Raw genomic sequence first — 17,899 nt, forward strand, 5'->3', positions numbered from 1 at the left:
AATTCCCAGTTGGATCGCCCTGAACAGTGGTTCATAGCAATGAGAAAGTCCCTGCATAAAGTCTGTCTTACAAAGCTCTACACAGATGCTATTTGCTGCTCTTATAGCTGTGACTAGCAGAAACATTACAAGGAGCAAGAAGAGACAAAACACCACCATGCTCAAACTGCTGAGGGGCAAAATCCTACACTTAGGTAAGTTGACCAGTTTGGATGGACTGATGCAATCAGCTTGGGTTTGAGACTATACTTAGAGAAAAGAAATATGACAAAGGATCAATTAAAAGCAACATTGCTGTTAGCACAGTTTTGATGTGAGGTTTCAAAGAAAGCACTCCATGTATCAAGCAGAATTTCTGCCACAGCCATATCAGCAGCTGGAATTGTACACACAGTGAAATCTCACATTTGACTTTGGAACTTCACCCTCAGTTGTTTCCCATAAGAAGGAACTACTGATTACACCTGGTGTGTCGCTGTATCAAAATGCTACCAGTGCAAGAGATCTCACACTGACTATGCTACTGTTCCCTTGACCTGTAAAAGAATAAGCAAGATAAACAAAACAGCTCTCGATAATGTTTAAAACATTAGCAAGCATTGGAACCATAAGAGAAAACAGAACTGTACCCCAGAACGATAAAAACACCAAAGAAAATAATGTAGAGCCTGTACACCTGATTGCTGATGTACACCTGGGGTGCATCAGCCCTAGTAGGACCAGGAACAGATGTTTACAGTTTGCAGCAGCAACTGCTGTTCATGTACCAGTGCCTGGTGCAGCCAAGCCTGCCCTGATAACACACGGTAAGCATGCATAAATTAAGCAGTGCACAAGGAGCTGGACAACAAAATATTGCTATAGCGCAGTCTTACATAGAATAATTTACCTCAAACTCAATTGTTTGAATACCTGACCACTGTTCATGTTTCGAGAAAAACGGATAGAGAAAAAAAATGGCACTTATCAGCTACAGCAGCCTGTGGAAGCAGGTTCCAGTTTATGACTGCACCAGGCAAACTGCATTACACGGACTCAAAGGCTCACCGTTACATTTTGTTGTGGTTTCATGAGTTCTGTTGTCGGTATTCCATGTCAGAGCATCACGCAGCGCAGTGGCAGTTAAAGAGCTCGTGTCCTGGTTCCGTGTTTCCACCATTTGGGGCATTTGGGGTTCCCGGTGGGGAAGGGCGACACCCCCAGAGGACTCAGCACGAGGAAGAAGCGGGGTGGGACTCCGGCCCGGACCCCAGCCGCTCTCCGCCTCGGGCTGTCTCAGCTAAAGCACGTGGTGCCATCTCGCACCGTCGTTTGTCTCCTACTTCGGGCACTCTCGTCTCTCTCTCTTTGTTTGATTTAGTTCCATTTAGTCAATTCCCGTTCCTCCTCAGATCGTTGCCATTGTGTTTCCTCCTCCTTAGGGCGATCTACTGGCTCTCCTCCCTTCCCCCTTTCCTTAAGCGCGTGGCCCGGGGCCCGCCGGGTGGTGCACCTTTGCTTTTTTTTTTCCCTACACTCCTTTGTTTTTGCTTTTCCCGGGGCCTGTGCCCCCTGTCACGGACTGACCAGGGGTACCCCGTGACACATTCTAAAAACATGACTGTACACATTTTAATGGGCTTTATTTCCTCTATTGATTGCATTCTGTTGCAAAATCCATTGTGTTCTATATTTTTAGATGCAGTGGCCAACAGCAATAAATACTCAGGGTTTACTTGTCCTTCTTGTACCCCTCTTCCCTTTTTAATCATCACAAATAAGATTTAGAAGCAACATCCACTCATATCATTCAATCATGATAGATAATACACAGGGATCAGAGTTAGCTCATTTCTTGAACACTCATTTCTACTACCACTAACTGTTGCCTGGCTTGCTACATCTGAAGAGCTGGTCTATTTTAATTTATGATCACATTAACTGTGTCTGGGGTATGAGTCCCAGAGTGCTTTAGTTCTAGGATAATTCTAATTGTGTTAAGTCTCTCGTTTAAGTAATTCCTGTAGATAGCATCATCTCTTAAATCTAGCCTACGCAGTCATGAAGGGCACACGTATTAAATAAGGTTGTAAATGATTCCAGTATATAATAGATGCCTCGTAGGTAGCTTCAGCTTAGCCTGAATTCATTCTTCATTTAGAGAACCAAATTTGAAAGTGTCCCTAAGGCACAGAATGTGAAAGACAACTCAGTACCATCTGTGCTGTACAATCTAAGACATTACTTCTCGTATTGATACATGAAATAGAAGAATAAAGAATAAATTCTCAGTTGAAGCTCCTATACAACCTGTCAGACACCAGGACCTGGGACAATGTGTAAATGCTATCAGTGGTGGTAGATTCAAAGGCATTAAATATTTTCATTGGAAAACACATAACAGAATTCTGCCTGAAATTAACTTTGATGTTTGGAAAAGAAGAATGATTTAACTTAGTACGAGCAAGTTTTTGCCTAGAAAATGTCTTCCAGCACTTACTTATATGATTAGAAAGATGCAAATTAATCTCAGCAAACAGGCAATAGTTGTCACCCCTCACCATTTCTCCTTTTTAAAGAAGTTTTTCCCTATGAGCTTTCCAGTTCATTTAACTCCTGTTCCAGTAAACATCAAATTACCATCAGCTTTTTGTTTTTTAACTCTTCTTGCCACAGCAGTTTGTAAGAACTTCCCAGAGTGACACCTAGTGATAACTGTATTTATAGACAGCATTTGGTTTTCATTTTCAAGTACTTACTTCATTCACCAAGCCAGGCTACTCCATTACTTCAGACTGCTTTCTTCGTGTTTCTGTTTCCAACTCCTATTAAAAAATAAAAATAATCAGTAAAACAAAAAGCCATAAATGAACTGTTTGAGCTTTATCATAACTTGGCTAGAATTGAGATTAACCAGTCAATTAGCATTGTCCACAAAAAATGTTTGTGTGTGTCGGATTCAAATATAATGCAATTTTTCATACTCTGAAACCTAAACAGAAGCAACCCAAGTTTGCACTATTCAGGCAGGAGAACAACATTCTGAATACATACCATGCATTTCATACTACATGCAAACACCAACACATCGATGAGCTTCTGAGGATCCAGAATTTGAGTATTGCTCACACTTTCTACTGCATCTTACTGCATGTTAAAGCCTTCAAGCACTGTGAAGTTCTTCATCATAATAATTCACATCAAAATTAGCTGGCCTCTTAATAAATCTAGATAAGATAATGCATGAAGTTCAGAATAAACTAATTAGGGTTGTTTTTTGTTTTTTGGTTTTTTTCCTGTTTGTCCTGTTTTTAGTTTTGCAGAGTAATACAAAAAAATAGTACATTAAGAATAATATTAGGATGAAAAGCAGGAGTATATTCAAAGACTATGGATGTGTCATACAGTAACTTTGTGGATGGTTGCAAATAGCATCTTAAGGAAAAGTAGTTTAAACAGGGTATCAAGTAACCTGAAGTGGACTTCGAGGTCTTGTCCATTGAAGATGCCTGGCTTTAATATTAGAGAGGTGACAGCTTAGGACAATTTTTGTCTTCCTGATTTGATACAGTAACTAAGGACTCACCACTAAACACTGTAAGTTATCCATGCAGAGTTGGATTACAAGCCATTCATGGCTCACTGTTTGCAAGCTGCATCTAATTGTAGCACAGAGATTAATAAACTCTACATTTTCCTTAATCAAAGTATATTGTGTTTAGATTTTAATTATTTCACGTAACATAAGATGTACTTAGTAGTTTTACATGTGTCACATGCCAAGATAATCACAGCACAAAGAAGAAAGGTGTAACCAGTCTGGCAGTTACTGCATTTCATTGCAGTACCATCTCCCCGGGCGCTGCCTAAGGCAACAATCAGCAGCAAAGCTCAATGTGAACATCAGAACAAAGAAAGTCACAAATGCAAATATTAAGTCTCAGCCACTTTCTCAACTTCAGACGGACCAGCTGAGCAAAGCGACTACACAAACCTTACTTACGTCACCTGCTCATTCTGCTCAGACCCAAGGGTTACAGTTCATATCAAAGGCACACTGATCAAAATGAGAAAGAACTTAGAGATTTTGCTACAAACATTCATTTGATTCACAAATTGGCAATTCCTCTTAGAATAAGATAAAATAGATATCAGATATTCTACAAGAAGTATCAGAGCCCTTTTTAATGCCCTTAAGTACTCTAAATATCGTACGACTACTAGGTTTTGGTATAGCACACTGGTTTAATCTCCACAACAATCCTTCAGCTATTATTTAATATGATGCCCTAAACCTACTGTGTGAGAACACGGTCAATTCAGTTCAATGTGAGACACTCCAACATAGAAATATTTTTTTCTAACAAAACCCAATGGCCACCTTTACAGTAAAGTCCAGTAGAAACCAAGTAATATATATTAAAAGACATATGTAAATGAATTAAAGGAAGATTCCTAAAAATATTTGGTAATCAACTAACCCCAAATTCCAGGCTCCCCTAGGTACAATGTCACAAACAGATGGGTATCTTTTCACCTCCAAAGAGAAGTGGTGTTTGACAATTACATTTTGATCACCTACCATCTACCTAATAACAATAAACAGCAATGGAATCATTTATCTGAACATAATTGAGGAGAAATTAATCTTGGACATTTTTGAGAAATTTGATCACCTTAGTTCACCTACAAAGTCATGTAGACTCTGAGGCCTTCGTTTTTTCTGTCCAACTATGAAGCTTTGCTCAGATATTAACTGAAAATGCATATGTATCAAAATACTATGTTTTATTCAAATATATGCACATAGACCTATAGCAACAACTCCAAGGTGTTTTTACTTTCTGAAAAAGGCAAGGATGTAAAGTGAAAACCAGAACCACTCAGCAATGCTAAGAAAAATAAGTGTTGATTTCAAAGCTATTAATTGAAAACTACAGGCAAAGCTCAAAGCTGACCCTTAGACAGTCACGCATTTCACGCAGGAAAGTTCTCCCCTGCCCAACTGCTTCTCTGAAGCAAGCCTTGCTTTCAGCATCTACAGCGAGGTTTCTTCAGAGCATAAAATTATCCAGTGAGCGCAGCTGAAGTTCAAGTAGGAAAAAAAAAACCAACATTTTTCCTCATTGGAAAATATAAAATGGTTTTGGAAAAAAGGTCATTGCACTCTCTGTAAGAGTAAAGCCTTTTCCTTTTTAGTTCAGCAACTCTCAGACTGCCTGAACTTAAAGACCAAAAAGTCACATCTTTGGATCTACAGGAAAGACTTAATTTCTCCATTTCTGATGTATAGCTGCTACCACTGCAAGTAACATCCCTCGCAGAACATTCCTACTCTACTGCTTGGACTTCCTTCCTTTCTTCCCATTGAGTGGTTGGCTCCCTCCAGTCATCATCCCTCTCCCTGCCCACTGAGCCCAGAAGCACCTCATGGTAGACAAGAGGTCTTCTTGGTTCTCTTACTAGGCTGTAGCTTTTAACGTAGCACATAGTAGGTTGAAAATAAATAAACTGGCCATTTCCACCATCTGTCATACACATCACTCCTACAGAAAGCTGAGAATAATTCTTTCACGATGTGGAATTGCAGTGTTTGTCCCCTATGGGGATGCTCCTGAACAGTCAGCAACATCGATACCTCAAGCCTGTCGGTATTTCTATTTGCATGCCATATGTTTACAAGAAAAAAATTCATGTCTTTTGAATTTTCTTTCTTCACAATATTTTATCATTTCACAAGTCTATATTCAGTAAAAGAGTTCCCACAAATACAAAGTAGTTAAGAGATTTTGCCAAGCGCTTCAGGAAGTTGCCACACAGTTTGATCACCTTAGCAAATATTTTCCTGCTTCATCATTTCAGCCCAATGCAGTTACACTTCATTTTACCCTAAGACTTACGGCACCACTGCATAATCAAATGTAAACCAGCATCCAGAGTCTTCCCATACATTAAGAAGGATTAACTTAATTCAAGATAGCACAGAGTTTCCCAAAAGCATTAAAAACTGCAATGGGAAGATTTTATTTGAAAAAGAAAGTAATTAATATTATGGAAAATTTGTAATTCACAAAAATTACGCACAGAACTACAGTTCAAATGCAGGGGAAATCAAGTTAAAGGTAACTAAAATGCCTGTAAAAAGAATAATGCAGTGATAGATTATTCTTTGGTGATTTTTCTTTCACCGGCTTTGCAAAAAGCGACTAAAATGCCATTCGGTTACAATAGATAATAGCCAGACTGATAGCTCATTAGATAATACAAAGATGATCTAATGCATTCTAGTATGTGTCCTTCAACACACTTATTACTGATGCTCCAGTTAGTTCAGATTCAACTATGAAACCGCAGGTGATCCTCCTGTATATAAATATATATGTATTTACCTGTAGAGAGAATGCATTTAAATTTACGAGAGCTGCTCCAAAAGTAAGACCTCCTATTTTATTGTGAAGGCCCACAACATCAGATGCTGATGTTGGCTGTAGAGTAGTTGTGGTCAAACCTTTCCAACTACATTCTGCTACATATTGTTGCCATGCAACAGACTGTAGCAGAGAGGCAGTCATACTAAATGGCATCTAAATGGAAGTGCATACAGAAGAAAGGTGTGTCATTGAATTCCTCCACATGGAAAAAATGGCACTCACCAACATTAATCAAAGGTTGCTGGATGTTTGTGGAGACCAAGCAGTGGATGTGAGCAGGGTGAGATGGTGAGTGATGCCTTTCAGCAGCTGCAACACTGGAGTGAAAGACAAGCCATGCTGTGGATGGCCTTGCAGATTTTTACAAGCAATTAGCAAAAATTCATAGCTAATTGTGTTGACTATGTTGAAAAAGTCTGTTTTGTAATGCAGAATTTGCTCTATCAAGTAGCATTATCGTGTTCTTCATATCTATTCTAGTTTCTATAGAATTAAATAGCAGACGTTACTTTTGGAGCAACCTACCTATTTGATGGTTTCTCACTAGGTCTCCCTCTGCAGGTGGTATCTGAAAGCTATTCCACTCATGAACAGCTAAAGACAATTAGTACTATCAAGAATGAAAGCAAGAATTAGTTGAATAACTTTTTTTCACAAACAAGTGATACAGTGAGCTTCAAACTTGCACAGGGACAACGTCAAGCTCTCCTGTTTATCAGACTTCTTCTGTACGTTCACTCATTTTCATAGAACACCTCCTTCACATGCCTTTAGAATGTCTTTCAGTTATTATGTGAACCACATTGCCAACCTAAATAATTTAAAAGGAGTGTCTTAACCTACAAGCATGATGTCAAACTATTATTGTTACATCTGTTTTCCCCAGCTGCCATCAACTTAATGTGATGAAAACAATGATATGAGCCATATTGTTCTCAAATGCTAAGTACAAGAAATAGCAGGCACCTACTACATGTCACAAAGCTTTTGCACCAATCTTCAAACACTGTGTGCTACAAAGCTTCCTTTTTTTTATTTTTTTATTTCATTCCAGAATAATTTGTTTATCACTCTGCTTTTAATGGGGAATTCATAGTGTTTGGAAGGTCTAAGGAGACAAGACTTATAAGTGTTAAAGATATTATCAGGCTTAGAATTAGTTAGAAAAAGCAAGTAAATAGTTTGCTACATGACTATTGTTTCAAGTTCAAAAAGAAAGCAACAACTTTAATACTGATTTAAGTGATTCCTGACTTTCTGTGCTATAAACCTATTCTGCCCTTCCAGCACAACTTTGCTGGCATTTAGCCCTTAGCAGCACTTTCCCTCTCTAAAATTCTCAAGGTTTTATCATTCCCAAACCCTTGCCAAACAAGATCCAGACAAACAAATAGTACATAATTCCAAACACCAAAGCAAGTCACAAAATGATACTACAAAACACCCATGAGCATACGTACAGAAAGCCCGATTCCTAAGTTGATCTTCATAGATGCGCAACGTGGAAAACCCCTGAATATCCCATGATCCACCTCATCTTCCTCGTTGAGATGAATTTATTTTCTTCCTAAGAATGTTACATTATTAAATACTACAAAATCAGACATGGGGTGCATCACCCCACACATGGAGAGTTCTTCATTTCCCCAGGGATTTAACTTGAGTTTTAGTGCTTACTTGTTCCTGAAAGCTACAGCGGGGAATATTTAATGGCTTTATTAAACACTGCGTTATCCATAATCTCCTTAATATGGTTAAATTAACCAGTATGCAATAATTAAATAGTAATTCTCCACCAGCTTGAATACTATGGTGTAACATCAATTACTCCACCACAACAAAGAGCCTCATGGTACGAATGGCCCTGCAGCTCTGCCAGTCAACAGGTGGCAGATAAGATAAATACCACCTGAGGCACGTGTGGCTTTTTAAAGATGCTATTGAAAAAAATGGCCATGAAAATCCCTCACACTCATAGAAACCTAGTGCTTTTTCTGCTTCTCAGCTTTATTTTGTACACTGCTACACAGTGAGGTAGAATTGATTTATTTTGTGCAGAGTGGAATAGCTCAATGAACTCCAAATACTAGGAGACAGAAAGGACATTTAACATAATGTGGAAAAAGACACATGATTTTGTTCATCTGCATACACAGCATGAGAACAAGGTTTTATTCTGCTCTGAAGCTGCAAGTATTAGCCCCGAGGCAGCCATCACTTATCTACTTCACCAATCATATAACGGAGGAAACAGCAAGTGAATTGGCTGGAGCTTATAAGCAACGTTACGCATGAATCAATCATTTGAACTACTGCACTGTAGAAAGAAAATGCAAAAGGGATAGAAAGCTCAATTTCTTTTTTTCAAGTCTTGTTTCCAGAGAACTGGAGATGTCCAGAACACACTGATGGGCAAAGGGCTTCCAACAAGCATAGGATGGCTGCTATAATCAGCACAACAGACATGGATTTTCTTTGAAATTTATTTCCTTACTTTGAAGACTTCAGAGACAAAACAGCACACAATGGCTGGCATCACACCTGCAGATTTAGTCCCCATTATCCTGCTCCTGATGAACACTTGCAATTCATTCATTTTGAAACACTCTTCCCTTCTCTCTTCTACAGTATACAGCAGTTAGAGAAATCCTTGCCAAAATAATAGTATGTGCAGTAAGTAAGGAGCAGCAGGCTTTTTCTACACCTATCTTGAAGATGATGTTTAATAAAAGCACATTACTAAATTGACTACTAGAACCCTGAAATACCAGGAACACTGGAAAATGACCATGAGTAAGAGAAGTAGTGTTTGACTTCACTGGGAAATTGCACTTCCATATAAATGTTTTGTTGTTTACACAGCAACATTTCTGGGTTATTAGGAAAACTAAACAACATCAGGAAGGTATATTTGGGGATCTGGTTTTCTGTGTCCAATTCTGTTGCACACCATCTTGCGCAGATCTAGTATAAAGCATTTGTAAGTACTGCCTTATGTCTCGCAGTCCATTTCTGGATCAAACTCCAGTCTCCAATTTACCTCACATTAGCTTGTTACTTCATGCAGAGCTAATGGTATCTGAAGTAATCAGTCATTCTCACTGTATTCTGAGGCTAGTAGTGAATGTCTGAGCTAGTAAATGCCCATTACCTGCTCCTCTACATCACAGCACGTACCAAATGGGGACAGTTCTGTTTATGGAGAGGAATACTATTATCTCTGATATTGTAAGGAGATAATATTAATGACAAATTTGCTTCCACCTGTGATGTTACTTATGAGAATTTAGTGTCATGGCTCATTGTGGCTACAAGGGGTCATGAAGTAATGATGTAACATAGACAGGCAACTGGGCACCCACACTGATTCAGGCGTTCTCATTTCACATCCACTGATGATGACAGAACAGAAAAAAAACATTTCATACTTGCTACTGAATTGCATGTTTTTGATGCAAATGTCACACTTAATGCTGTGAAGCCAAATATTTGCATGACCTTCTAAACATGGCACAATATTGTCTTTCTTGACTCATGACGAACATTTGCTTCCTTGTCATAAACCCTACACTGTTATTAAATTCAGCAGCTGCATTTTTTCTTTTCTAATAATTTCCATCTGACTGGGTGCAGAGAAAGGCAGCTACTTGAAGTGTATTTATTTTGGTATTATCTTTAGCTGCAAATTTCAAAGGAAAGCCTTGAGTGTCACATATTGCCACATCTAGTTTTGAGGATTTACACTTTCATAGTTTCAGAATTGAGACAAAATTGCGTGAAAATTTAAGGCATTAGAGCAAGCCTGGGAATATTTTTCTAATCACTTACAGTTTAACACTCTGAGCACGAGGCTTTCATTTCAACAGGCATCATGCTGCCTACTCCGTGGAGCAACACAGTCACTCCTCATTTGCAAGCAGTGTGGCAACTGGGAAATTATCCCTCATGTCCAAAATGGTTCGCATGTGATTCACCTAAGGTGATAAACACAATTGTTCCAGATACATTGAGCCTTACTGCAGATGACAGTTAAGCCAACAGGTTTGGGGGCTTAAATTATTTGCTACTAGTACTATTTTCATTTTTTATTTTATTTTTTTTTTCTTATATCACACATTTTCTCCTCCCAACTCTACAACAAACTTAATTCTTAATTAGTTCAGAGCATCAGAGGTACACAGCCCTGCAGAGAATTCACAAATGTCAACCCTCCTGGAACTGCACAGCTTAGATATGGGTATCAAACATAACACCAGGAATAAGAAAATGAAGAACAGATACAGCGTAATGCTGGGATTGTAGAAACCAACAACTCTGACTCCTAAGAAACACACTGCACCGTGATACAGAGAGCACACAAACATAAGGTTAGAAAGTTTAGCCACCAACTTGGTCACATAGTTCACATCTTCCACACTCTGCTAGTGGCTATGGAAAAGCACCACTGAAGATCAACTGAAAGCAACACTCCTCCTGTTACTCACTTCACAGGTCTTTTTTTAATCACAGGAACAGTCTCCATACCACCTTTATTTCTGCACGTGTACATTAGCTGTGCCACATGCAAAAGCTGCGTGTCTCAGTGCCATGTACAATTAAATCCTTGAGACTACAGACAACAGAAAGGAATCTTCTACGAGGAGATATGAAATGTGTAACAGGCTGGAGGGCAGCCAGGGGTGACCCAGTACGAACAATTTAATCTATTGAAACCTGGATCCTGGCATAAAAACTTGTAAAAATGATTTCTAGAATTACAAAAGAGGAGAACTGTTCTTGAATAAAACTGTTCCATTTATCATAAATTGTTTAATGTAAGTCAAAGCACAACAACATCGCACATTAGTAAAACACACACAGAAGCTGTAACTACTAGCATGACTAATATTAAGTGTTGCATCACTGAAGGCATTATTGTATTATAAATATTCATTCAAATTGTAATTTATTATAGTTATGTTAGACCTGCAGGAAAAAATATATACAGAAAACCTGAAGTGTTTTAATAAATACTGAAAGCAAACAATTTAAGAACTACATAAATGTATCAGATACGTAAACTTTATTGCTTTCTGATAAAGACACGGGGATGCAGAATATCCCTGTGGTTTGAGAAGGTGTTATTAATTGCCATCACAATCTATATCTATATCTATATCTGATATATAGATACCTATATCTGTGCTGTTTTTGCTTTTCCTTTTGCTCACTCCAGTTCACATTCCCCTTTGTGGGAAACAGTTCTGAACTTGCACATCACATTCCATCTACAACATTGTTGTTGCTCACCACAGCTCCTAAACACGCTGTCCTCATACCACCCTCCTCAGCCATCTCCGGCTATTGACTCACAGACGTCCCTCTCTTCTGTACTCATAACTGGTATTATCATCTTCCATTTCTTAGTACGGAATTTCTCCCCTTATTCATTGCTCCACTCCCAGTTTTTTCCTACACAATTAAATAACGCTCTATACTGCTAGACTGATTTTTCCCTCCTCACTTTAACAGCACATTTGGATTATTATACATTAGTTTAATGGTCTAAGGTCAGTAACGAGATTAAGTCAGAACTAGCTCTAAAGCAGCTCACTGATGTTACCCAGTATTGACATTCTCAGGGTCTCCTAGGATCCATTTTTTGGCACTATTTCAAGACTCCTGTGTGCCATTCATCTCTTTGGTATCTGCCACTACACAAGTGCTCTGCACTACTCTGCCTCTGGGGGCAGTAGCTGTTCTCCTGATAACGCTGGCAGCCAGCCTGAGTTTCTGTTCAAGTGGAAATCATCAATGATTTCAAGAAATATGTTGAATCAGAACAGAATCAGAGTTTTTTTTATACTTAAATTCTAAGTAAAAATATGAATAAAAATTGTGGTGATATCACCTATCAAAAACACTTAAACATAGTCTCTGCAATAGTGAGACTAGAAGATCTTTCAAGTCTGCAGCTGCTCAGCAAACAGCAAAAGATTGCTTCAGTTAGCTGAACTGATGTTGCAAACCATCAACTGCTGCAAACAGGTCGCTCTGCAACACTGACTGGGAACTGCCATGGCAGGACACAGTCTGAGCCACAGTGATATATGCAGCCTCAACCCAGCACATCCCTACCATTGCTCTGGACAGCTCCATCCACTCACACCACATCCTCTGAGAAGGAAACATATAGACAGCTCAAGAAAAAAAAAAACCAAACAGCTCTGCTCCACTAAACCAGGCTATTATAGCACGATCTCTCTCATTTATATCCATGCTGAACTTACTCACACTTACGCCTTTATCATCTTAAGCACATTTTTCTCTCTTGACCTAGAGATCTGTCTTGCCTGGACTGTTTAGTTCTAATTACAAACCCTGAATGTCTTTTTCCCTACCTATCAGAGTACACAACCAGACTACCAAGTTTAAAATAACTTATTCTTTAAGAAGTGATTACATATGTTATTTCCCCCAGTATTCCAAAATGTCCAACTTCCACAACAGTAATGTGTATGAAGTAGGTTAACACTCATAAATTCTCAAGCTATGAACTCTTCAACCAGTATCAAAATATCAACTAACAGGTATCACAACTCCATGCTCAGGTGGTTTACAGGGGAGAGAAGTGAAGCGGAATTAATGAATTGAAGCTGAAAAGTGAATTGGAACAAATTGAACTGTTTCTTAGGTTAAAAATCCTCTCCTAGGAGCCTGTAGGAGTTAAGACTCCCAATCCCAAAGAGATACTCATTTAGCAGCTACTGCAGAGAAATAAACAGATCAATGGAATTTAAGTGATACTTTTAAACAGCAAGAAATCTAAATTACCAATTAAAATTAAACATTAACACCTTAGGAAGGTAAAAGAGCATTTAGGTATTCATCTTTTGTCAAGTGCATGGTTACTGTAGGTAAAAATCACAGGTGAAAAAGAGGTCTAGTATATGTTAATTTCTACATATACGTATAAAATGCTTGGCAACATGCAGACACTGACAAAACAGCATTGTTACACCATTAATTATAAATATTTCTATATCTTAATGAGACTGTGCACCTTTAAGGGATTTCACTCTCTTGAACCTCTGTATTACACGAAAATAATCATGACTTATTTCGTCACGGGACGACTAAACACAAATTCAGTTAGACTAATTACTACTTTATTAACAGATAACTAATAACTTGGAAATTTATGGCTAAATTGTATTGCCAAGTCCCTATTTTTTTTTTTTTTCCAGCACTATTAGCCTAGGAGTTTAAAGATGCAAAACAGCAAATGATTATCTAGTTTTGCTTGCAAACTCTCAGAATTTTAAGAGAGCACTGGTCATATTAGATTCACAAGGCATACATGGTTCTAGTAGGTGCTTTTGAGTCTTTTCAGATGGTGCTTTTAACACAAGCAAACACAAAGAAAGCCAGCGCATCACACTATCACAAGAAAAAGATCAGGGCACTGGACAGGCATGCTTTCCAAAACCTACACTATGAACAGTAAAAAACTGAACCAAAATAGCCATGCGTTATCTTATCCTTTTCTACCTCAGAGCAGTGCCCTAAAGAAGTATGAATCCTCTAGCCATTTTTCAAGCATTTTCACTCACCAAAAACCCAGTTGGAATACTATGTGTATTTGGGACACCTGCAACACCACACCGCATGTGTACATTTCTCTGTCAGTCATAAATAATAGTTGAAGCACAGGGGACCACAGTTTTATTCTCCTCACACATGAAGTCACATAGGCCTAGCTCAGATATTTACAAGCACATATGCAGCAAGCAGCAGCAAATCCGTTTTACAAGATCTAAAAGCTTGGCCTCAGTAGTGCTTTCTGCTAATGTAGCACTGAATTGAAAAGATTTTTCAATAGAAACACAGTGAATACCTGCAGTAAATGCAACACTAACGAGGGCTTCTACATATTGCATACCTACATGCACCTTTGTATTACGGACCAACATCTACATTTCATATTCTTCAAGCCATTCTCTGCCTTGACAGTTCCACTTATTCCCCACTTATTTATTTTTATTTTTTTTATTATTCCACTTATTTTTATGTATGCAGAGTCATTGTCTACAAACACTTTTAAACTATCCCTAGGATTTGTTGTTGTTGTGGACTTTATTATTTATTTATTTTTACTTCTCCCATCCACAATCAAAGTGGTTTTAGTTTATATAACAATTAAATACAACAATAAGGTTGTAAAGCTTTACAGCTTAAGAACCACAGGACTATCAAGTGCTCTGCTCTTCAATGATCTAATGGGAGAAATGGATGGTATTGATGGTCACCAAATGGGATGTAGTCCAGAACAGGAGACTGAGAAGCCAACAGAAACACTGAGAAGCATGAGAAACCCTTTGAGGCAAACAAACATTGTGTTTTGTTTATGATCTGGACAAGTCAACACAAAGCACCTGTGAACACTGCCCATGCTTGTGACATCAGCTGCTTGTATGTTCCACAAATTGATCTCAGCACTTAACACCCCTGAAGGACATCACTTATCCATGAACATGCCAGGGAATTTGGATTTTTAACCTCATTGCTCTTACATTGAGCATGTGTGACCAAAAATCACATGGCATTTCTGTAGGTCCTCCCCTAGAATTTCAGGTGTGAATGGTCCAAAAAGCAAACCCAGTAAAGCTTTCACTCTTAAGCAATGGTGCAAATTCCTGACAATTGTGTTAGGCAGTGCAAGCTGCACTGTGTCATCTCCTCCACTGGTTGGTACTACAGCATTGCTACGGTGGTGTTCTAAAACTGTAGAATATTTTTCCTCAAAGAAATGATCATGTTTTTAGTCTTGGGGAAAAAAAAAAATAGATTACAACCCACGTTTTCACTGAGATGACACTGCCTGCCATGCATTTCCTCTCTCCCCACCTCACCAGGCAGAGTCAGGTTATGAAGCAGAAATATTTTCAGACTACTACCTTATCTCATGCTAGAAGGGTGCAGTTCCACACTGTTTCAATCAGTTTTATTCACAGAATCAAATAAAATAAATGGCACCAAAGTACAGAACAAAACAGCATTGGCCTCTCTTATGAAAGATTTGCCAAAGATTTTCAGAATGCCTGCTGCGGCTGAGCTTAGTAATCCAGTGTTAAGCACAGTCATGCCTCACCATAGCAAATGCAAACATCAGTAAAATAAACTGCAAAAAAATAACAACAGAGGTATGGAAATATGAAGAGGTCATATCACCTCCCCCGGTCAGAAATTGTTATTCCAATAGGTGAATATATCAATGCAGTCCATGCGGTGTGTTGGCCCATGAACAAGCAAAAGCTGAGGAGGTCACTGTCACCTAACATTAAATGATTTATAACACCAGTGTCTCGACAATAATGAGCCTTAAACTCTGAGAAGTTTCAATTATTTTGCAAGAGGTGCTTTAGCAAGTTCATATATAGCTTCACCTGAGCTGGCTTGAATTTTAGGAATTAAGAATTCCATTGCAAGGTGCCTGCAATACAGCAGCTATGCCATTTTGTTCAGTGCAATATAGAACACGCTTGTTGCTATTTGTTTTAAATGTGTGAATTAAAAAGACCAGCTGAAGCAAGTTAAGTGTTTTCCATCTGTTGATTATTTAGAGAAGCTGGAGAAACGCCTGGATTCAACCTGATGGCAGATGTATTTCCTCTCTATTTGCTTGTTCCAACACAAAAAGCAAGAGTATATGTGCTGCTTGCATTTCTGCCTGGGGGAAAGAGGCATTATAATGTAGTTAATGGACCATGGACAAACAGAAAATTAATTTGGCAAGAACTGACTGATGTTGCGGCAATCAGAGAAGCACCGTCCGTTTTCAAAGTAATTAATCCAGCCAACAGAGAAATGAAATGTCAGTTGTTCCGGACACAAAAAGTTCAGCATACAAAAAGTTATAGAAAAAGAGCCATTTTTTGGAATGAGTTTCCCCTATGTACAGAAATGTTACATTTTGGAAATGATGTACACAGTACAGTAGTTGAAGTTACCTTCTATGAAGAAAGGTTAAAATATTATGTAATACATACCCATCATAATTTAAAGCTATTTTATCTAGAAATGTCCCATTTTCATAGCTGTTGATACAGAAAACCGATTTTTTCTAGTCTATTAAACATTTTCAACATGACATTATGAAACCTCACAATCCTAATCTATAATGTCTTCCAAAGTACACATGGAACAGAAATTAAAAATAATTTGATCAAAAGGAGTGTTTAAGCATCAAGAAGAGTATGTCAAACAGGAAGAACCTCCCTGATTAATTCAGGTTTTTATACTGATTGTAACATCCAAAGCCTTGAGGCTGTATTTTCCCTCATTTTAATGGCAATGTACTCTATCGCAGCATATCTTTGTACTGCAATTTCATCTCTCTACATTGACTTCATCCAAGCAGATGTTAATAGTCTGTATCAAATCTATTCTATGCACATATGTAAGCTGCTTACCAGAAAGATCCAAAAGAAGGAGCTCACCAGCACATTAATCATCTTGTGCTTCAGACTCAAGTTTCACCTGAGGGCTAGAAACATACACAACAATGAGTCTGATTGTAGTACTGTTTTGGCATACTTCTTAACTTTGGGGGATTATACAGCATCACATAAGGACGTACATTTGCCATACAAGTTTTAATAACAAAAACATATCTATTGCAAAATTAAAAAAACAAACAAACAAAGAAGCAAAGACAACAAAGATATTTATTGAAACAGCAACCAGCTCAAGCATTAAGGGATTTTTTTGGTAGCACGCAACACTGTATCCAGACACAATCTGACTTCTCACAGTCAAGTCAAACTAACATCAAAATAATACGTTTTGCTCTTGAGCAAACAGCTTCCTTCACCAGAGAGGGAGAGCAGTTAAAGATAACATCTTGATCAAGCTGGACATGTATCAGACACACAGTTATTCTTTGCTACATCCCTAAATATATTTTGACACACCTAATAAGTTTTTAATAACTTCATAAATAAGCATAAATAAGGCTATTCTCTATGTGCTCCACCTTCTGGGTACTCTAATAACTTTAACATTAAAAATGGACAGAAAATGATTTATAATAACCTCTTCTGAACAACTCGGATCGCATCAGCTGAAAGAAGGAAGAAACCACAAAGAGATCTGGGGAAAAACAAGGTAGATTTGTTCCCAACAAAATTCCTTGTTAAAACTTGAGTTATGGCCACATAAGGCTTAGAGTCTAAACAGTTAGGCTAAACAGTTTAACTGTTCAACAGGGGGAAAACAGGGCCAACTGTTACAGAAGGCATGATGACATCTTATTTTAACCAACTGCTGAAACTCAGGAGGGTAGACAAGACAAATCCTCTTCACTTGCAGAGTGGAGACTGGCTAACTAATTTAACTATTAGTACACTCAGTATGGGCACAGATGCACAGATGTGGCTGCCACCAAAGCGGAGAAAAAGCTATTGGCAGGCAAAACTTGCTTCCCAACTTACTCAGTTACCCTTTTGAAT

At 38.3% G+C, this 17,899-nt stretch overlaps 1 protein-coding gene across 6 annotated transcripts in view; it reads right to left on the reverse strand.

The window, feature by feature from the left end:
- The window catches only part of LOC107316441 (uncharacterized), a 297,655-nt gene that overhangs the window by 199,194 nt on the left and 80,562 nt on the right, over positions 1-17,899 (reverse strand). For 4 of the 6 annotated variants that reach the window (XR_004307962.2, XR_014948400.1, XR_004307964.2 and 1 more), the window contains 2 exons: positions 16,862-16,935; positions 2,739-2,804 (listed from right to left, as the gene is read on the reverse strand). Coding sequence is in view for 1 of the 6 variants with exons in the window: in XM_085553587.1 (XP_085409713.1) it covers positions 1,048-1,071 (24 nt within the window). In the remaining 5 variants the exon portion in view is untranslated. Of the gene's footprint in view, positions 1-1,047; positions 1,200-2,738; positions 2,805-16,861; positions 16,936-17,899 lie in introns of those variants that run through there. The other 2 variants (XR_014948399.1, XM_085553587.1) reach the window with 2 other exon arrangements.

The sequence above is a fragment of the Coturnix japonica genome, chromosome 7 (genome assembly GCF_054131305.1).
Source record: "Coturnix japonica strain WE chromosome 7, WE-NBRP24, whole genome shotgun sequence".
Lineage (NCBI taxonomy): Eukaryota > Metazoa > Chordata > Aves > Galliformes > Phasianidae > Coturnix > Coturnix japonica.